Source organism: Apteryx mantelli, chromosome Z (assembly GCF_036417845.1).
Source record: "Apteryx mantelli isolate bAptMan1 chromosome Z, bAptMan1.hap1, whole genome shotgun sequence".
Taxonomy (NCBI): Eukaryota; Metazoa; Chordata; class Aves; order Apterygiformes; family Apterygidae; genus Apteryx; species Apteryx mantelli.
In genome coordinates this window covers 49,220,730-49,243,614 of record NC_090020.1, presented here as the reverse complement: position 1 = coordinate 49,243,614, position 22,885 = coordinate 49,220,730, and the positions used below count along the sequence as shown (strand labels likewise).

The 22,885-nt window shown below is 44.2% G+C and overlaps 1 protein-coding gene across 3 annotated transcripts in view; it reads right to left on the bottom strand.

Annotated features, from left to right (window-relative positions):
• ST8SIA4 (ST8 alpha-N-acetyl-neuraminide alpha-2,8-sialyltransferase 4) overlaps window positions 1–13,788 on the bottom strand; it is a 62,937-nt gene extending 49,149 nt beyond the window's left edge. For all 3 annotated transcript variants that reach the window (XM_067315536.1, XM_067315538.1, XM_067315537.1), the window contains exons 1-2: window positions 13,403–13,788; window positions 8,826–8,957 (exon numbers count right to left, since the gene is read on the bottom strand). In XM_067315536.1, coding sequence (XP_067171637.1) covers window positions 8,826–8,957; window positions 13,403–13,515 — 245 coding nt within the window. In that variant the 5' untranslated portion in view covers window positions 13,516–13,788. The remainder of the gene's footprint in view (window positions 1–8,825; window positions 8,958–13,402) is intronic.
• Between the last annotated feature and the right edge of the window lie 9,097 nt (window positions 13,789–22,885).

The window sequence follows — 22,885 nt, the reverse complement described above, 5'->3', positions numbered from 1 at the left end:
ACTGTGAGGAAAAAAATAAGAGAGAAGGGCATCCGAGGTTCCCTTTTGCAGCCGCTGCGTATAGACAAAGCAGCACCAGGGCAAAGACGTCTTGTGCCGAGGCAGGTGAGGGTCTCCCAGTAATGAAGCAGGGTAGAGGATATTAAAACCTTGAGCGCCTAAAGCTTTTGGTAAGTGGTATAAAAGGCCAGGCAAGGCATTTCCGTAAAGCACGATAAAGCCTCTTCCTCAGCCTGTAAGTTCAAACGGACTTAAAAGTCCCGTGGTCTTGATAAGCCTCGTTTTGTGGGCACCCTGCAACAGATAGGTAAACGGCTACAGAATGAAAAAGAGAGGGAAAGAAGGAATCGTCTGATCCAGCAGCACTGAAAACAACTGGAAATATTAAATACTAGGACTGGAACCATGGGGCCCAGGGCTCTGCAGGGGACCAGGCGGACGCAGCAAGGCCCTGCCAGCAGCAGGCGAGCTCTTTGGAGGCTCCCCATCACGGGTACCCCGGCACAAGGAGGGGCGGCCACTGCCAAGGCGCAAAAAGCCAGAAAAATTATCTGCAACGTGGAGAGACTGAGGGCTGCGGCTGGAAGCAGAATTGCCTGTGAGCCCAAGGAGGTTCACTTGACTTATCGAAAGCCCCCACCCCGACAGCGAGAATAAACAAGCCCCCTATTACTTGTGTCTGCAAACAGAGGGGCAACGCTTGTGCATGAACGGAGCAGCTTGTGTATTATTTTAAAACACAAGAAACTGCAGTGCAGTTATGGAAACAGTGACAAAAAGTAAGATAGGGCCTTGGCTTCCTGTATTAATTCGGGGTGGGTAACTTACAGGCAGAATTTCCTTATGTGTCTACATATGCTCAGAAAAGTCTTCCAATGGGTTTCAAATGGAGCTGAATTAGATTCAGGCAATCAATCAATCATTAACAGAGCTGAAACTTCAAAAACGCCTAAAGAATTTTTTTTTCATTAAAATTTTGAGATGGGCAGAAGTCACTGAATCTTAATATGTTAAAAGTATATTTTTATCTGAAGCTGTGAGTAGCACATTCAATGGTAAATGTATGAGCAGGTGTTAGAGTATGTGTAAGAATCTCTGTGCCAATATGAGACGTGTAATAACACTAGCTTTAAAATATCTTTAACTGATTCATTTGACTGTATCCAATACTGGAAGAAATGTGATTAAGCATGCAGGTGTTCATGCCATTGTTTTAAGTTCCTCCGTGCTACTGACTCATCTGTACTGTGGGGATAGTGGTACTTCCCATTCTCAGATGGGTGCTAAGAGGAAAAAATATACTAAGGTATATGACCAAAAACTAAGTACAAAACATACATGGGTTTCTCAGTCAATCTTGATGTTGGTTAAAAATAATTTAAAAGAAGTGCTAATTCGCATTCAGAAACTTCACAGCTCAATTAGAGAAGGGCAGGGGGAAACCATGATTTTCAGTGAACCTCAGAGCAAAGGTATTGAATGGAAGGAACCTCTGCAAGTATAAGCTAGAATGCGTAAAGAAACTGCTCTGCTGAGGTGGGCTTTGAGGGTTTTTTTAATGAATAAAACTGTCCCAGGGTGCAGCCAGAGCCCTTTCCAGGCAGGTGAGGCACAGGGAGCTATTGGGGTTAGCTGGAGCCCAGTAGCTATTTGCAACATGCTTACACGACTGTCAGAAATGCAGTGCCACAATCTGTGGTTGACCTGGGTTTGTTTTGATAACCAGAAACAGATGTTCAAAATACTTAAACATGAAGCGCAACTCCTGGTTATCTGATGAAGTATACATAACAGATACCACTGCCTTTGCATAGCTTTCCAAAAGATATAAAGATGTATTATTCTGGTGCAATGTGGTGACATACTTTCTATTTATCTGCACTTTTTATTTGGCACAAAAGTCTTTGTACTACATAACAGTATCATCCTACAGCAACCTCTCCCACATCTGCCACAGAACTGTCTGAATTAAGGAAAAAAAAAAAAATCACTTAAGTATTTGACTTTTAGGACTGCAAATATTTTTAAAGACCTTCTTTCCAAGCAAGGCAGTGCTAGAAAGCCTCACCATGGGACATCAGGGCTTGCCTGGCCAAGAAGCCCAAGAAGCCCAAGCCGTGGGGTAAATCCGCTGAAGGCCTTCCTCAACACTGGGGAAACCAGCTCGGGCACCAAGCCCTAATGCTGCTACAAATACAGGAATAAAGCCAGCTACACAGTTTTCTAGTCCACACCCTGCCCCGCTGAAGGTGCATGTGCCTACACCTACCTCACTCCTGGCACATGTTTATCAAACACATTCCTAATGGCCAGTGGTGGGGGCTTGGCAAACACCCTCTGCAATCAATTTCCGTGCCTCCCTGTCCTCCCCAGCAGTGTGGTTCCCCGAGCGTGGACCAGGGTCGGTCCTGCAGCACCTGAAGTCCGTTCCTGCTCCATGCAGCTTGCATAGGGAGAACGAGCAATAACCAGGTAATAACGCCTTACTCTGTGGCAAGAGCCTTCACACACTTGAGGCTAATAAAAAAAAAAGAAAAAAGAAAAGAGGGTTTAAGATAGTTCATGTTTTTTTAGACCTCGGAACCTTCCTGCTGCTCTCCCGTGGGCCTTCCCCAGGTGATTCACACAGGCCTTTAAGCACCTTGATTTGCCAGAGATTTGCCCCTCACCCGAAGGAGCTCTACTGTTGCTCTTCCCCTCCGGCTGGTTTGTAGAAGGCGGCTTTCGGCTTTTAAAATCATCAAGGAAGACAACTTAGGTAAACATACTCCTGGTGGATTAGAGGCCTCTTCCCTTGAAGAGGTGCTCCTGAAACCACCTTTGGGCCAGACGAAACTGAATCACAGCAGCACCCCGGGCTGAGCTCGGCCCTGGGTACAACTGCCCACGGCTCCCCGGCTCCGAACAAAGCCGACGGCACCGGAGACGTCTCCGAGGGCAGGCTGCGGCCCTGCATTGCTGCATGCTTCTTGCTTGTTTTGTCGTTTGTATGTGGGCACACCAAAAATATTCCTGTCTCAGAGGAGCCGTGCTTTCCAACTCTGCTCGCCTTTAGCACCGAAAGAGAAATAGGGAGTTAAATCAAACTGCGTTCGTCTGCTTGAGTGAGGGAAAAGCATGCAGTTTAGTTTGATTAATTATCTTTCCTTTCCAGTATTTCCTTTTTATGCTCTCCCTATGCATATTGATCACAAGGAGCCTTTTAATAAATTAAGACCAGATCGGACTTTTAACCACAGTTTTAATAGTTCCAGCTCTTATGTTTCTGAATGTGCACGTTATGTGACTACAGGGAGGATTTTTCACTTGCTACCAAAACAAGAGATTGATGTTTTGTTTTTCTAAAGATACACTGATTACAGAAAGGCCAAGGGTTACTCATATCCAAATATTTTTATTTGCTCTGTCAGGCAACTCACCATAAATATTTCAATTTCAAAATACTGTGTTGATCATTTCGATAGTAGCTAAACAGTTTAAGTACTGAATTTAGACCTCTCTTAAATTGAACCCATGCTTTTCAAGTTCTAGATTTTTTGGACTCGCTTGGTGCTTTTTTTGTGTGCAAGGCAAACAAACATACAAAGTCCTTCCAATATATAACCAGCAAACGTCCAGTGTTACTAAGCACTCTTCCAGACAAGTGTTAAGGAGTTATTCAGTAACTTTGGTGAATGTTGCATACAGGTTTCCACCTCCCACTACAGCAAGATCACCAAGCATATATATATATATATATTTTTTTTTTTTTTTTTTTTTGAAAAGAACATAACATCTCACCCTCAGGAGATGCCCATTCCCACCAAAGTCAGTGCAGATTCCTACTGACTTTTTCTCATTTAATTTTGAAAATTCACTAAGGTTTGGAGTTGATTTGTTAAAAACATGCATAATTGCAACTAACCAGGGAGAGCTTCCCAGCGCTCCCCAGCCCGAGGCGGACCACACTGGCACCCATCTAGGCACGCGGTGGAGGGGGTCTCACCCGCCCCAGCTCCCTTTGAGCCCTTCAGGCTTCCCCCTTGCCAGAAACATCACTTCCCAGCTGAAGCACATGCTAATCATGCCACAAACCTTCAGTGGGCACACAAAAGGGAAATGGGGGCTTTGAAACAAGCATGCCTGGCTGCTGCTTAGCACATGAAGGTCAATCACATATCGGCTTTTAATGAACTTAAGCAAGTTAGAATCCAAAGGGCGGAATCAGTGGTGTTAACCACCCCAACCGAGAGCAAATGCCAACTCTTCAGGTGAGATAAGGCTCTGAGGGAAGCAAAACGCCTTGCAAATTTCTGGGAAAGCTTTCAGGTTTATGATGACTGAATCAGCCCAGAGAGTCCCAATGAGCATGTCTCGGAGACACGCAGGTTCGGAAGGGAACAGCCCGGCTGGCCTCAACGTGTCGCTCCAAAAGCTTCAGAGCTGCTCCAGTGCCAGCTCTGTGTTTACTGCACACACTTCAAGGACATATCATAGCTGTTTCACATCTTCTTGCAAGACAAAAGCGATAACAATCTGAGCCCTTCTATAGGGGAAGTCTCTCTCTCTCTCTCTTTTTTTCTCCTCTAAATGAAGCTGTTAACATATTACAAGTTCTCACACTTCTCTGACAGGAAATTTCCACTCATCAAGTTCTCACCCACATCACAAAGAGATAAGTACATCCTAGACACGCATTGGTTTTTTTCTTCATTTTGCCTTCCTGCGATTCAAAACTTCTATCTGTTCCTTCCAACACAAATACATGCCCCCACTTAATCAAAAGAAGTGGAAAAAGAAAATCACGCACTCAGGCCTTGACTGTATTTCATTTCACATAGACTGCAGAGGTGCTGGCACAGCACCAGTCCTGCTTAAGCCGGCTTCCCCAGACGGGTTTGCATCACCTCAGCCGTGTCTCTCCGTCCTGAAAGCACAGCCTTTAATGGAGCTGAAATTTTCCAATTTCCATAATTGGAAAACCTTCAAATTGCCACAGACAATAGGAAGGATTTAGACATAAAACCCCACAGAAGGTGGATCCTCTCTCTCCCATTCCTACGTGACTGAACCATTCAGATGGTCAGGGATCAAGCAAGCAGTCCTCCTTCCTTAGGCAGCAGAATTACTAATTATTCTTAAAGAAGTTGTCAGCAATCAGAAGGTACCATCCATTAAAAAAAAAAAAAAAAAAAAAACACTCTCCCACTGGTACAGTCATGATTGGCAAGGCAGCAAATCTGCTGCAGTCTCTAGTAATTAGCTAACGATACCCACCATCCCCACCTCAAACATGCAAAGCCTAGCTCTTTCTTCCAAGCAGGCACCTCCAACAGGGCTGCTACACCCCCTCGACTGCCTCTTCTGCTCACAAAGTCCAGGAGAGCATCTCAGGACCCCAGATACCCCACAGAAGCTCTTCCTCCTCCCATGGGGTCCTGCTTATGGAGCTGCTTCACTCATTGATTCCTATGACCTGGTCAAGAATTCATTTCCAATAGCAAATAGAAAAGACCTCTGCAGTTGATAGAAAGCGGTCATTAGCCCGAGCAAATATAAAATGGCAGGAGAGGACACCCATGGTCAACAGAACAAACAGCAAAGCACAATGTCCCAGCTGCCAACCTGCTAGGTCCGGACACAGCATAAAACACGCCGTCCTTACAGAAAGCAAAACTCACTATCGCATTTTTTCCACATTTTTAAATTTTTATTGTGGGTGCCAAGCTGATGTAAGACAACAGTAGCTGCCATTTTAGGATGATTATAAGTTTTATGAAATGTCTGTATGATGTACATTAATGGTTTCACAAACTGTTTCTCCACTGCTAAAAAGTGACAACTTTTTATATATTATTCAACAGGTGCTAGCTTTTTTTACTATATTTCTCTCTTGTCATTACCCGCTATGGCGAACCTCACACCACAAGTCAAACACTATTCACATTAACAGTTGCAATAATAGAGCGTGAATCATCTTCATGGTCTACACAGTGCATGTAATGTACTTTGGAGGACCCAACCATTAGTCTAACCATGAGAACACTCTAGGAGATTGCCACATACATTTAAAGTTAGTCCTGATTGATAGTTCTATAAGCGTAAGAATATTAATGGCTAAGATGTTTCTTACTGCTGTGACAGGGAATAAAGGTGTACAGCAAACCTCCTGCAAAAGCAAAAGAAGAATGCATGTTTAGTCACCGTCAGGAGTGGGACACACATTACAAGGGGCTGTTTGTGGTTTATGCAAGGGAAAAACGCGCCAAACTTCCCTCCCTCACTGCTGAAGAGCGTACCCAAGTGTGTTACGCACGTTAGCCAAGACGATTTGTCGAAAGGACGTGCACTGGCTAGTAGCCCTGGTTCCCTCCACAGCGGATGTCAAATTTTGGCCCTAAGTCACATTAGTCTAAAATCTCATATCGGTTCAGTGAAAACACCTCCTCCTCTGACCTGCTGTTCATGATGATAGCTATTTCATCTCAAAATGAGACCAAAGTGGACATCTAAATAACCTCAACTTTATGCACTCTGCTATACAGAAAATCTCCATGCTGACCAAATGGGATCTTTACTGTTTAAACTAGTGTACAGGATACATGTTTTTCTCCACTGTATCACTGAGAAAAAAAATACCCTTCACTGTTAAGTTTTTAAAAACCACAAAGTAATTACATCATGATGTTTCTTAAGAGCACATTTATAAAGCAAAAGAACTTTCTCATCCCCCAACAGTAAGAAAAAAAGGTATTGTTTTTGAAACTCAGGTTTTTGGTAGAGTGAGATGATATGTATGTAGTAAGAATCTTAAAAAAAAAAAAAAGTAAAGTACTTTGTTTGACTTCTTTGTCTGAATGATACAGTTTGCTGTTGAAATAGGCAAAAAATGAGCACCTCAGAAGTATCCCAAACTCCAATTTCTCTCTTAACTTTACCTAAAGAGTCATTATAATTCATTATAATCGTTTGTTTATTGTTTGGCTTGAGCAGCAACATATTGGTTTTAAACGGTTCTGAAACGTGATACTTAGTTCTTCACCAAAATGGGACGAAGGAGAAGAGTTATTATAGGTTTCTGTTTATAGTCTCTCAACGACTTCCAAAACAAATCAATTTACATCACAAGCAAAACAGTGTGCTGTTTTTTTCTCTTGTCAGAACTATAGCCTACAATTTGAAATTGTGACACTGTTCAAGTTACTATCTGTCCAGCTTAAATTGTCAGTTACATCCACATAAATCTTAAATATTGTTATTGATATAGGAATTCTGCTTATCTTCCCTAAATTACCTTGGAGTGGAATCTAGCTTTTACACAGCAACCACACACGGCTCAAACAGGCGACATCTGCACTGAGGGTCTTGGGAAAAACACCAGTGCCAAGACCTGGGAATGCTCCTCGGCTGCATTTTAGGGCGAGAACCACGTGTTCACTGGTGCGAAACCCAGGTGCCGGGGGCACAGCTGGACCCCCCAGGTCCCTCAGTCCAGGGCACCCAGGGGTTCGGGACAACGCAGCGCACCACGCAGCGCAACGCAATGCAGCGCGCCGTGCTTGCCCACCTGCTGAGATACAGCCGCAGGCTCCAGAGTATCAGTAGGAGCAATCATTGCTGCTACCCAAAATCTGCTGCTCTTCTCATCCCTGTTGCTGTTCCCCTGCTGTTGCAGCGGGGCTGTGCTAAGTCCATCATAGCTTGAGAACTTCAAGAATTTCAAGAATTATAACTGCTCCATAGTTTACTTCTACTACAACTTTGCACACGTGAATCATTTCTGAGCTACAAATATCTTCTGCTTGTTTTAGAATGAAGAATGTAAAACAGTAGCCATAAACCCAGAAGTCCCTTTTTCAGAGGAGCCATGCTTTTCATACATGGAAGCATTGCCTCTTTAAGGGTTTCATAAGCTACCCTTTAATTTATACAAAACTGAAGAAAGAGAAGTGACACAGAAACCACATTTTAATTAGATCAAATTCCTACTCAGCTGTAAAACAGTGCTCAGATTCAGGAAAACAAAAATCCACTCCGCTATGCCTTTGCTGCTGAAAAATACCTCTTTTCTATCACCTTGCACAGAGCATGACAGGCTCAGCCATCTGTCCTGCTAACCCGAGCTCCACACCCTTCCTGTCCTGGCCACCCTCCCAAGACGGGGAAGATGTGACGACAAGAGCCCAGTAACGCTTGCCCTGATGCAACTGTTAGGAAACACCAAAACAAAATTTTGATGTCACTCCTCTTAATTCTGCCCTTGTGTCCACCTCCATGTGGACCCACGACTCCTTCTGGCCTCCACCTGCAAGGGACGGAGAACTGCACCAGGTGGCAGTGGTGCCGATGCCGCTCGGGCCAGTCGCAGACGTTCAGGGTAGGAGTCGTATCGTCCACCAGCCTCTCTCAACCCCTAGATCTAAGTCATCTCTCTAAGCTCTCTTTGCAGAGAAGAGAGAAATATAGGTACTTTCAGGATATTTTCATCTGTCCTCTTTTAGGCAGCTACAGTAGCTTGGGACGAGATCATGTCCTAAAAGCGCCAATTTCTCACCACTGTCTGTAAGGGAACACGAGAAAACCAGCTCAACGCAGACACACATAATGTAGATGTTGTCCTCGACGGTCTGATTGACATAACTAGATGAAAACATGTTATTTATTCTTGTGAAGGGCAACTTTACTTCAGAGTCTGAGGTCGTTCAGTTGCATTTAACATTGCACCTAGGTAAGTACAAAGTTATAAAACATCCTCCTGTAACAGTGAATCAAATGACTATGATAAGTTTTCTAGACCAGAAGAATTATAGGCAATAGTAATATGAAATGAACTTTAAGACACTCACCTTATCTCCAGTACCAATGAGGAATTGATTTTCCAACCTTCTACAGAGTGCTGGAAGATTGAGGAGCCACCCTTTCGAATTATTTTATCAGAGCTATTGATCATTGATCTACTCAAACTCAGCTCACCATCTCTGCAATGCAACACAAAAAAAACACAGTTATGTTAAGGCTAGTTCTAGTTTGAACTCATTTAGATCACAAGCACCAGTGATACTTTCTTTTCATCCACAACAAAACATAGCAATTACCTCCCCTTCTCACCTAATCTACTCACCAAATAAAATAAACTCTACCTAAGAGAAATCTATGGGAGATCTATATCTAATACTTTAATACTTAATTTAAAAGCTTAAATACATTTTTAGTTTTATTGCAATAAGCAAAACAAAAATTACAATGAACTCCAAATTGTGAAGCCGGACCTGGTTTGCCTCAGTATATGTGCGAGGCAGATTCTGCACTCCTATGTCCCATACTTCCAGTATTAAGACAAGAATTAAGACTTAACTCCCACTCCTTCCTCCAGCAATTTCTCATGTTATACAGTAACGCCCTAATTAACTCTCTTTGCCTCCTACCAGTAATAGGAGACTTTCACGCTGGGAATTCTGGAGTTTCAGGGTATACGAAACACAAAATTTCCCTGAAACTTCCTGAAACATTTGTACACTCAGGGCCAGACAGCCTCAGTTGTCTAATCCTATTCTCTAATCTCATTATATCCACACATTTTGGTAACTTTAACAAATAAAAACTGCAGTTAGCAGCAGCTGATGATCACTGCACAACTGATGAAGTATCATAAAGTTACCAGCCACAACCATACCAGCCAATAGAGCCACACAAGTGTAATAGGAAAGCTAAAACTCTGCAAGCAGGACTTATGTCTTAGGTCTAAAAATCTGTTTTTACCTCCATATGTGCAACCATAATGTTTCCATTTACACACCAGAGCAACATTCAGCTCTCTGAGTTCAAACATAGCTGTTTAATCCATAATTGTTTAATATATCAGACTCTTTGGGTATAACATTTTACCATGCAGAATGTCTTATATCTGAGAAGGAATATATAGCACAGTGATATACAGAAATCTCTTTATCTGTTAAGAAAGAAAGCCTTCACTGAAATAATACTACTAATAATAATTCCATTTGGCTTGCAAATAGGAATTTTGACCAGCAGACATTTGACCAACAAAATGGAGCATGAAAGATGTTTCATTACAGTCTCTGAAAGCGACTGCAAGCTTTCTAGGGAAATGCTGATTTTTGTTTCCCTGACTCTGTAAGTGCTTAAAACAATAGGATCCTGCTCCATTATAAGAGCTACTGCAACATTATTACAGTATATATAAGCATTAACATTTGGTAAATTATACAGCAAATTAAACTAGAACTAACCTGCAACAGGACATTAATTAGGCTAAACTAACAAAACTGGTACCTGGTGTTCATTTGCAAAAAGTGCCATGATTGCAAAAGCTCCTGTAGGTAGTAAACAATATTTTACGCTTCATTTAAAAAAAAAAAAAAAAAAAAAAAAAAAAACACAGCCCCCAGTGCCAGGGGCACCGCTGTCCCTCCCTCACCCCCATGCCAGCCACTGCAGCAGGGACCCGGCGCTGACTCAGAGCTGAGAGTGCCACCTACTGAAAAACCAGCAACTTCAGGCAGTTTGTGCAGGTCCACCACCTGTATGCGCAGCCTCCTAACCACACTCACGACTGGAAGGGTGGATGTTGCCAAAGTCGCTAAGCATAATAATTAGAATGTATTTAATATTTGCTCTTCGATGTTTTTGATTTTATATTCAGTATGCAAATTTACTGTTGTTTTCTTTTCCACAACTGTTATGAATGTATTTATTGCATATATTGTCCTGCAACAAGATGTGTATGCATCTAAAGGAAAATTACCCAAATGCATCAGGTAAAGTACACAGTGTAAGAGTACTTCAGAGATGCCTCTAGTTGAGGCTGAGTAAAAAGTTACCCATTAGACACTAACAGTGAAACAGGTGACAAAATTTAGCAGCAAATTATGTTCCAAACAGGTAAAGTACTTGAGCATTTGAAATGAGATTGTCTTGAGTATTCACAATTTACACCTGCAATAAACTATGTATATGGTTCAGAAAAGCAATCTTAAGTTATGTTCTCATGAGCAGAAAGAAGGTCCTAAGCACTTTGTGTTAAAGCTCTACTACAAACGTAAAGGTGTTTGCTTATATGCTCCTCTGCCTTTTATTAGTAGTTTAATTTTCATCTAAAATAATATTAAATAACATGATGCATAAAAAGGTCAATTTGCACCAGAAAATTTTTCAAGTAAGTGTGAAATGAAGATGCAAGTTGGCCCCAATTTTAGAATTGCAGCAAATCCCCCTTGATGTTAATAAAACAACTGCCATTAAAAGTGATGGCAACTTGTGGCTTACAGTGTCAACCTCAACTCTGAGTCGCCTTGCTTTGGTGACCAACTAGACCAACATAATAAGACCATCTCTTATCCTGAACACAGCTCATTAAACATAAAAAAAAAAGTCTTAGAACTTTAAAAAGCATATTTTCTATCACTAGAAGATAATGCAGTTTAAGACTGCATGCCATATAATGCATGTGTTTCATTACTTGAATAACCTTTAAAGGGGCATTACAGTCTAGTTAAAGAATGGCATGCTTTTACAATTACTGTCCTAGAGATTTTGCTGTGAAAACATAAGGGTGCAAAACATGCTTTGGAATCGCACAGATTCTTATACAGTAACCTATTTTAGAAAACATGGGATTTACTGGCAGTGTCATTAATAAATACAAAAATGGCCACCTTGTGCATTCAGAATTCATGATTACTGGTACTTCTGGAAGTAAAACATTCCATGAAAAACTGACTTTGTTCTCCCATGTGGCCCATCAAAAATAACCAAATATTTGAGTGAGCTCTTCCCTCGGAAGACAGACTGGAGTCATAAGCGGTGGCAGAGGGTAACAGGAGACTTAGTCTTCCCGTTTTCTGATTCTTACTGCTGAGGGATGGGACAGAAGGGCTGGGAAAAGAAACAGTATTCCCACATCCTTTGCCAAAGAGCACAGCACCATACTGCACAAGAAGTTTCACTGACAATAGAGATGTCCGGATATCACTAAATGACCTGGTTGAAGTACATTATGGTTGTATTTTTAAGTGTTGTTAGAGACATACATAGCTATGACTAGATATGCTTGTTTTATTTCATGTAATATTAAAGCATCAGTGCATTTTAGTACCCTTTAAATAATGTCAAATACAATATATCATAAGCTGGAGGAGTGGGGTTTTTTTTTTTTTTTCAAATATGAACCGATTATACCTAGTGACTAATTTCTGAATCATTTTAGCGACTACCTCTAGTCTGAGATGAAGGACAGTGCATTATGAAACACGGGTGTCTTTGGTTAATGCCGATTGTCCCTGACACATCAGCTCTCACGTGCATTTTCCTGCACCTACCAACATATAATTTGAACTTCAGATGTCTTGTAAGTACACAGATGCTACAGCATTGCCGCGGAGCCTGCGCTTACACCGAGTTTCGACAAGAAGGAAAGTTACAGCCAAGTTGTAAAAACCTTTAGCACGCAGGGACCGCGCCACTGACCACGCGTGGGGAAATCCTCTCGCACCCAGAGGATGCGGCCGCGCGGGCGAGCAGCAGCCCCCAGTCTGTCCCCTCCCCCCCCCCCGACGTGCGGGGCAGGAGCGGGAGCCGGCCACCAGACCTGCTCCTTTTGGGGGGACCCGGAGGCGCCCGACAGAGGCGCGACCCCCCGGCGCCCAGCTGTGCCCGCGGAAGGGGGCGCCTCTGCCGCGTCTCCCCTTGGGGGCGGCGGGGCGGCACCTGCAACCTCTTCTTCCCCCCGCCCCGACCACGGCGGGGGCTTACAGCAAAGCGCAGCCCCGCTGTGACCGAGGCCCCCCCGCCCCGGGCGGCACGGACGCACGAGCGGGACCCCCGCCGCCGCCCGCCCGCCGCGCAGTCACGCACCCCTGCAGCCGCCTCCCGTGAAAGCCCGGAGATCGTCCCTTTCAGACGAAAACCAGGCTCGGCCGAAAACCCAGCTTCCTCCCAGGATAGCTACAACTTCGGGGAAAAAGGGAGAACAGAGGCCCGCACAGACAGGCGCGCACACGCGATGTGCTGCAGCGCAAGAGAAAGCTGAGACTCGGACGGAAAAGGGCAAAAGACCTCGCGGCTTTCATTTTAACCGAAGACAGGCAGGAAAGGAGAAAACCCGAAGCCAGACGAAGGTCCGAGCGAGAGCGCGGGGCTCCGCACGGAGGCGCCTCCCGTGGGGCGCCGAAGTTGGGGGCGGTCCCGGGCAAACCCGGGGCCGCCGCGGGCTCCCGGCGGGCGCCCGGCTGCGCCCCAGCCCCGCATCCGGGGCAGCCGGGTCCGGGCGCTGCCGGGCCCGGGCGCCGCCGCGCGGAGCCGCCGCCTCCCGCGGCCCGCGGCGCCCGCTCCGCACCCGCGCGGCCCCCTGCCCCCGCCGCCGGGGCGGGGGCGCCCGGCGGCGGCCGCGCGCAGCCGCGCTTACCCGGGCAGCGGGGCCTCCCGGCGCTCCTCGGGGCGCGCGATCTCCTTTGTCTTGTAGACGATGAGGAGGATGCTGATGGTGCACGCCGTCCAGCGCTTCCGCACGGAGCGCATGTCTCCCGCGGGCGCGGCCCCCGCCCTTCCCTTTGTCTGCCGGCGCGCGGCTCGCCGCGGGCCCCGCGCGCCGAAACTGCGATAATTAGAAGAAAAAAGAAGAGGAGAGCGCGGGCGGGGGGCGCCGGGCGGCGCCGGGGCTCACTTCGGCTTTCTTTGCCCCTTCCTGAGCTTCACACGAGCGGGGCTCGCGGCTCCCCCCGCGGCGGGGCACCGGGGCACCGGCCCGCCGCGGAGCCGCTGCGCTGCTGCGCTCCTCGCTGCCCGGCTCCGGTCCGGCCCCGCTGCGATCGCGGCGGCGGCGGCGGCCTAGGGGCGGTGCTGGCACCTCCCTCCCCGCGGCGGGGCGGGGTCTCGGGGCGGCGCGGCCAATGGGCGCCGCGCGGGGCGGGCCCCAGCGCCGCCGCCCCGCCCCCTCCCCCTTCCCGCCCCTTCCCGCCCCCACCGCGCCCCGCCGCGCCCGCGGGAGATGCGCGCCGCGGCGGCCCCGCCGTGCGGACCTCCCGCCCGGCTCCGGGCCCCGGCCTGCCGCATCCCAGCAAGGGGGCTGCTTCCCGCCTTCTGCCGAGACCGCATCCCTGCAGCGCGGCCCGAGCCTTTAAAGTGCATAATGCAACTTTAAGAGATACCTAATGCAACTTTAAAAAGTGATCAGAAACTGGCTCCCACCTCGCTCGGCAGCCCTTGGCCCGCCCCGGAATGACCTGGCTCTCCCGGACTGCTTTATCCTGCCTGACAGAGGTCTGCACTATAGAGCAAGCTTCAGCACCACCACCACTCCTCTCCCACGGGGAGCCAGGAAGCTTTAGTGACAAATACAGCGCGACTCCTGTGCTCTTGGCTCAGGGGACACAGCCACAGGGTGACAGAGCCTTCCCCGTGCCCATTTGGTCTGATGTGCTGGCTCCAGAACTGGTTAGTGTCAGGCATTTCACAGCAAGATGAAAGAAAATGTGGAGATAAGCAGGGATTTTTCTTGCCCAAGAGAGTATTACCTCACAGACATTAAAAGAAAAGAAAGGTTAGAGAAATTCTTGAGCATGTCAGGGCTGCTAATAGTTGCTATGCTCTAAAAATCTTTTTTATTTATTTATTTTTTAATAGGGAAGGTTTAATGCAGCCACGGTGGAGAGGAATGGAAGCTTTGCAATTCCTTCCACACCAGCCCGATCGAGCTGCGTTCTGTGTTCCTTTGTGCTGCAGCTCTGAGAACCGGGGCCCAGGAGCGACCTCCACATAGCAATGGCAGCAAGAGGAGGGAACCCCCTCTATCTGCAAGTGCAAACTTCAAATTTCACTTGGTACAATACATATGACACAGTCTCTTCTGAAAAAAAAAAGTGCATTCAATATAAAACCCTATTTTAACACCATCGTAAAAACTGCACAGCTAACACAGTAGGAAAGTTACGGCTCCATCAGTGCTATCAGCCATGTTGAATACCTGTGAAACTTGGTATTTTACTGTTTCTTGTTAGGTGTACTTACCAACAACAGATGACGAAAATGTATACAGAGGCTCCAAAATTCACTCACCTTCCGTGGTGGTTTTGCTTGGTACCACCCGTAACTCCCAACAACAGCTTGCAATGTCACTGTCAGCCATGGCACATCTTGGTTTCATGCCAGGCCATGGGCACAGTCAGAAAGCTGCGTGCCTTCGTCTTCTCCTTGCTTCACGCCCTCCCCCGAAACTGCTGCCCCAACTCCTGGCTGCCCCTGTGGACTGGCCCCCGTGGGGACCCCCTGCCTGCAGCTACCGAGAGGTGTCAGGGTGGATGGGGAAGGGTGTCACGGGTAAAAGAAATGGCTCAGCAGGGCCTTTCCTCTCTGCACGCGGGCTGCTTGCAGCTGAGCTGTCCTACACCTGCCACCACCATCCAGAGAGACCCAGCAAGCCCAGGCTGACCCGACGACCAGGGAGCCACTGCCGCCTCACCCAGGCGACTGGGCTGCCTTGTTATAAAGCTGTCCATGCAGTTTTAAATACTGTCAGCAGCACCAGCATGAGCTCCACGATCCTCTTGAGGAACCAACCTACTATTTTAACTACAAGCTCTGAACTCTCAATAGTCCAAAAGTTCTATTCAGTGATGTTATTAAAAGGTGAAACTGTCAATTTACACTCCCATACAATATGGAGGAAAACACTGCCCCCAAAGCACACATTAACAGCCAGTTCTCTCTGGCTATTTTGCTGAAAATTCGAACCATTCCTAGGCCTGTTACTCTGCTATCACAAAATCACGCTGCTGCCTCGTGAAAGGACGGTGGGATACCAGGAGGCAACCCAGCCCATGCCCCGGCACAGGGCAGGACCAGCAGCATCGCTCACCTGCCTTGTCATCTCGCCTCTTCTTAAAGACTGGTACTGTCAGCGACTCCGCCATCTGGCTTTTCCATCGGTCTGACCCTGTGGGGATTCACCCACCGCCTTTACCTTCGGTGCCTGCTGTCCTGAGCTCTGAAGCTATTCGTGTAGCGGGGTCCCTGAGGCACAGCAGCTACTTCAAAGTTGACCCAGGGCGACTCACCAGCTTGTTCAGCACTCTCCCAAAGCAGTTCTGGTCTCTCTTTCAGAAATCACCCTGCCACAGAGACCACGGTAAGGGAGACCCCTCTCACAGCTCCATCCCCTCCATCCCCTCCATTTCCCTCTATTCCCTCTCCTTATTCTCTGGCTCTCCAATGTGCTCAAGTAACAGACAGAAGCATACAGTGAATAGGTATATAGTACATACATAGCATAATTGAACCAGGTGGTGTACTTCATTTGTAAAGACAAAGTTTATTACAACCCCAAATGAGTTTACTGTATAAAGAATTTAAACATTTGTATCTAGTACTTCACCAATTCCTTTAATTACCTTTCTTTAATGTATCATCAACAGCACTTCATAACTCTAACAAGCTATCCAAATTATGCCTTGAAATGATTTCTTTTTTCTTACCCAGTCTAACGATATTTAAATAACAAATAGAGTTTATATCAAATAATATGGTTTATTTTGTATGAATTAAAGAAATGGTTCAGCTCTGAGAACCCAGAAACACGATCAGTAAATCCTATTTCACGGCAGCTGGTGATGACAGTAAAATTTCTTTCATAAAGGAGTAGTGGAGGAGCAAAAATGTGAATAATACAAATAACCATGCATTTAAGCAGTTCAAATTTCAGAGTGCTTAATTAGTTCCTACGGCAAAGAGTTCTTGAAAGGGCTGCATTTCATGCTGAAGGAAGTAGCTAGAGACTGGAAACATTTACATTTGTTAAAACATATTACCATATAAAGTCTTTCTTGCATTAAATATATTTCATGTTGTGTGTGGGTGCCCAGAAAGTGTCTTCTGACTTACTTCTGTTCTCGTTATCACTGAAGATAGAGAAACACTGGAAGTGATTGCCTGGGGAAGCTGCAAAGTTTCCATCACTGGATGTCTTTAGGAACAAGTTACATAAATCTCTCGATTCTTAACCCAAGGTGGAAAGAGAGATGATGTAGCTTCTTCAGGTACCTTCTAACTCAGTTGGGTTTTTAATGATTTTAATGTGAATCTGTTCTAATTACAGTAAAATACAGGTCTCTGGTTCTTATATACTAGCTTTTCACAGGACACTCAATGTTGTGATAATGTCACGTATTTGAACATGCTTCTCTTTCAGGAACAGGTTTGGTTAGTGCTTTATTCTTGCACTTGCTTATCACTTAACGTCTAATGCAACACGTTTAATAACATTAACTATTCTAGTTTCGTTGCACAAAAGAAAAGTTTTTTAAGTACTGCTGATACTTAGATCTGTTTTCACACAGACATCAATATCCTTCAATATTTTCATTGATGGCTCAAGCAAAGATATCAGACATCCCCATTGTTTGCTTAATGTTAATGCGCACAAAACACTAATACTTTGCAAAAGAAAAACTCTTACAGCCTGAATTTGAATATCTTCTGTGCTTCTATTTGTCATTATCCATGCACACTTTTGTTAAAATAGCTTTCTCTTTGATATGTAATCCACTTGTTATTGTAGTAGAAGCATAGTCCTGTATTATATTTTTAGCATTACTGGCATTTCAAATAGCAGCATTTCCAATACATCAGCACTATAACGCAACGGCTTTGCTATACGCAGCAGAATTAAAGATGAGGCAGTAAACTTCTTTTTTGTATAGTTATTCCACTGTATAGGACTCAAGGTTTGGGCTGGTGATGCTTAAATTTATCTTGATGTTCAGAGGCACAGAAAACAGGTCAGAATCTGTATTCAGATTGCACTCCCACTTCCCCTTTCTTTTTTTGCGACTAACATGCAATGATGACTTATTGTTTGCAATTGCCTTACAGAACAGCCACAGGATCAATAATGTGGAGACAGTCGCAATAAGCTTACACAAATCTCTCAGCAGTTTCTTTCTGTGTGTGATAGGGAGAGAACTTCTTTTTCTCTAAAAGAAATGCTACAGTAATTCCTTAGAAAGTGTTAGAACAAAATCCCAACGAAGCCATATGCTCTGTTTTACCTTCTTTTGTGCAGTCATGTAGTTATCCAGTGCAGAAGTCCCCAGATGAAGTTGCAGTGTAGCAGCAAGGAAGGATGCTTAATTTAGGGACACGCACTACTGTGGTTATTGCATTGCAGGTTTCCCTGATCCAGGCACACTTTTATATGGTAGTAAAATATAAACCAGATTAACATTTCAAGCAGAACGATCATGCAGAGAGAGGCCAACCTAAAAGAAGGCTAAAAGAGCAGACATTGTCAGTTGCCATGATTTTATCATTATTTCTGTGACAAGGGGTATTGCAAATGTCCCATAAACTTTGGTTATAAACATGCAAATTTTCTGCTAACTCAAAATGCTATCAGCTATTACGCCTTTCAGGAAGGCTAAAACCACACTGCTCTAAATCAAAATGGCTATCATATTCCTAGAGGCTGCATGCATGAAATCCAATAATGATGAGCACTACTTCCCATATTTTGTTTTCAGTGAGACTCAAGACAGTCTGCCTTCAGGGAAAATGATCATACTGTACATTTTATAATTGGGATGAACAGAAAAAATGAGGAAACAGAAATAAGGATGAGAGAACACTGGGAATAAGATAGAAAGAAAGAAAAGAAAATAGATACAGAAGAAAGATTTTGGTGGAGAGATTAAGGAGGGATTAGGAACTGGTAGAGAGGGAAACAGTTGTGTCTGGTCCAGTAAAATATATGGTAGAAAATCTGAGTCAAGAATGGGACATGAAACCACTTGCATGGAAGAGCGTGACTTATTCAGACCATGTGAAGAAGCTGATTTGTTCTAGCCAAAGAAAAACATATTTTTTAAAAGGGAGAACAGAACAGTTGCCTCCCTTGCTTAAACTGGCCTGAGCCTGTGCTCAAACCCGACTTCACTTTGCTGTTTGGATACAACTCTATTTTGGAGTCCATATCCTACCAGAACACATACTGTTGTTCAGCTAGGACTTTGCTGTTTATTTACAAGTGTCCTATTTGGTCAAATGAATAAAAGTCAAGACAATTTCTGGCTTATTTCCAACCTTGCAGTTCAGCATTGTGTAAATTACAAACACAAATAAAACGTAACTAGATCAAAGATTACATCTCCAGAAAATACTCCTCTCTCTGATCACACCAAACCTCCAGCTCCTCACTTTGTAAGAGGAACAACACATTAAACAAGGTGGTGGTTTAAGATCAGGGAAGCATTCCCAATTAAGACTGCCGGAGTTAATCAAGAAAACTTTCACTCCTGTCCAGCCCCTGAGAGACTTTCCTCATGAGTCATGAGAAATTACTGAGAGTTTAAGAGGACTGTGCATACCTTCTTAGGACACTCATTGACCTGTCCACATTGCAGGCGGCAAGGTGAAGAAGGACCACTGCCATGTATTAGCATTGGGATAGTCCTGATTTTTTGTGTTTGCAGCAAAGCCCAGGTCCAAAGTGCAGCCGCATGGCCCGGGATATCCATAACTCAGCTGCCATGAGTCTGCTCCGTTCTGAAGATGGCTTCAGACTCTTGATCCCAGCAGGGTCCCGTTATTATGTCTGATGTTGGAAAGCACCCAGGTCATCTGCCATACTTGGGTCCTACGGTGTTGCCAGGATGCCTCCCAAGACAGGCAGTGAGATCAGACATCTCCTGCCTTGTGTGCTCATTCAACACAGCCAGTTCGGGATGGACGCGGCTCTGCCTCTCTCCCCTGCTCTGCCACACTTTAGGTGAGCTCCTAGAGACCTGCAATCGCAGCAAGGTCAAGCTAGGGTTCAGCACAGCTCAAATCCTTGCTCCATATGCAGGCAGTTTCAGGAGCAACGTCAATCGTCCTTGCCTGAAGTTTTACGTCCTGTTTTGTGACAAGAGGCAGTAGGTAAACACAAGACAGGATATCTCATTCCTAATTGTAGTCAAGTCATGTTGTCAGCACAGCAGCTACCAGACTACTCTCCAGTTCTTATTGCAGATGTGAAGTTAAAGGAAGAAGCTGAAGCACACAATCATATTGGCTTTACATATATTAATATGGACCTTGCATGGTGGAATTTTTTTTTTTTCAAGTGAGTAATCACAGTTATAAAAGCAAGGAAGATGCAATATTAAACAACTTTTTCATTTATTTGAAAGGCTATACTTTAGTGTCATTTATTTATAATACTTCATAATTCACTACTGCATGCAGAGCAATATATTTTCTAAACACATTATAGTGAAAAGATAATACAGGACATTACTGCAGGAATCTTCCATGTCTGAGAACTGGAAAAAGATTTACATTTGCTCATAAGTTATATGGTACAGGGATTTGTGAGATTCCACTATATTTTAATAACTGTGAATGGTCTCTCAGTGAGAACCATCATTTTACTAATAGCTCCCAGCAGGACACCCACCTAGGCACTATAGATTCGGACATAGGGAAAGAAGCTTTTTGTCTGAATTCATGACTGCAACAGGAGCCACTCAATCTTTGGGAATCAGCTCCCATTTTTATTATTACCATTTTTAATTTTGCTTAATTTAATGGAGGTTAAATTGTATATAGATACAAACTAAAAAATTGCCTGACTTTTATTGCTTTGTGTTAAAAAAAATGCTCAAAAGAGCTTCCCACCTGCCTTCAGCTACATTTTGTTACTTATCTGTTTGACAGTAACACTTAGAGGCATTTAGTGAGATCAAGACTAGAGCTGCTTGTGAATTTTTTGACAAATTTTGTTTTCATTGGAAAACTGTAATTCAGCAACACTTTTATGGAATCTTTATAAGTTTCACAAAAGGAATCGTTCTCCATGTCCAAAATTGAATTTCTGGTCAGTGGGAAAGGTCAGACTTACCAGGAATTTAATCTGTTCTGTGCTCACCTGGCATACACAGGATTTGGGCTCAAATCCCTGCCAGAGAAGGCAGGTTCTTTGGCATCGTCAGCGCTGTCTTCATCAGCAGCTTATAGACCCTGCATGGGCAGATGAACAAGGAACCCGTCTGTGCTGTCAGCTAGGCTACCTCAGACTCATCTCTCATTTGCTCCAGATAGGAGCATGCGGGCAAACTGTGACTGCCTAATAGCTGATAGACACACTGTAAATTTGCAGCATGTTTTCTGCTGTGGTAACCTGTTTGGGAAGCCATACTCTCCACCTGTATCACTGTGATCAAATTCAGTTTTAATCACTGTTTTTAATGGCAGTTTTCCAGTTTGAGTGAAAAAAGGGAGGCTTATTCCATAGCCTAGTGCTTAAGGCAAGACAAAACCCCTGGTCTACCACATTGCAAATAAGGTCTTTAAGCACTGGACTCTTCAGGGCAAGTCATTCTCTCTAAAGGGCAATTATCTCCTTTGTCCGTAATATCCAGATGTCACGCAGGCCAGTGGGCAGATGTATGAAGCAGACCTAAGATTGAATTTCTAACTCTGTTGAAGGAAATGCTAAAATTTTGATTGACTTCTGTAGGGTAGGAGAGCACTTCAGCTCCCTTGCCTCCCAGTCCAACACTCCACTCAAAATAGGAAGCCACTAAATATAACAAGAATATATCAAGCAAGATAACTAATTTTACTAAAGTACATTGCATTAAATATTATCTCTTAGGCTAAGACGTTAAAAAATGACAAAAAGTATAAATGTATTCCAAAGAAATTGCATTAATAATCTAATCCTATTATTTGTAGTCTGCTCAAAGAAAGTATAGTGGAAAAGATTTTTTTTTCCCATATTTTATGAATCAGGAAAAGCATACAAAATTTTAACTGGTCACAGTTATAGAAGTAAGTCTTTTAGAAGCTTTTCAATGTTAAGATTTATTCATCTGAGGAAATGTAAGTACTGTATCAACTTCAGAGACTTTTTCTTTTGGCTCTTAAAAATATAATTTTCATTAAATGAAAGCCAGAGAACTTTTTATTTTTGCTGAGAATACTTTAACTTTTAGAGTTCTTTAAAGCAAATTATGTCACAAAATCAAACACAAGTATTTTTGATGGAAAGGAATAGCACAATAAATATTTTTATAGTTCAGAGGAAGGCTGTGAAAAGCAAATTTGATTTACCAAGCTTATAACACACTGTGAACTTTAACATTTAAGCTAAAGGAATGTTTGATTTTGAAATCACTGTTTTAGCCTTGCCTGAAATAATATACTGTGTTAAGAAAAGAAATATGTATACGCACATGTAAAGTGCTTTATGTTAAAAAATGTAAATATGCTCTAATTACCCAGGAAGGGACAAATATGAGTCTGAAGTGCTTAAACCAGAAAGTGCCACCTATCTGGGCAGAAATCTGACAACAGATTTTTACGTGGCTATTTTGGCCGACTGGAGAGTGGGAAAGTCTATGTTTGGGCTAGGCTGGACAAAAGCATAATATAATTAATCTAGACCCGCTCTCATAAACAGGTCATTCAAAATGATTTTGCTCAGCTGCCGCAGAATTTCTGTAATGTGGTTGTGTGCTCCCAGTGAAGGATTTCCACAGTGCAAAGCACAGATGTGCCAAGTCTAGGTCTGTGCTTCCTCTCTACCTCCTGTCCTCAAAACAAAAATTTGCCAAGGAAATGGAAGAGGAGAAACAGGAGAGCTGTGGTCAATCCTCCCCAGCAGTGACTGGAAATTGATCCGGGGCTGGGTCCCACCAGGCCGAGTGCTGGTGCCAGGCACAGAAATATTCTGTGCTCTCAGAAGGAAGGGCTTGTCGAGCCCTTTGGCAATGATAATGCACCATTTATGGTGAGTTCCAGCAGGCACTGGCTTCCCCAAAACAAATGGCTCAAAGTTTTATAGTATAATACAAAAGAATGTCTCTCAGTTTGAGTGTACTGACATTCAGTTTTTGTAAATATCTGTGATGCATTA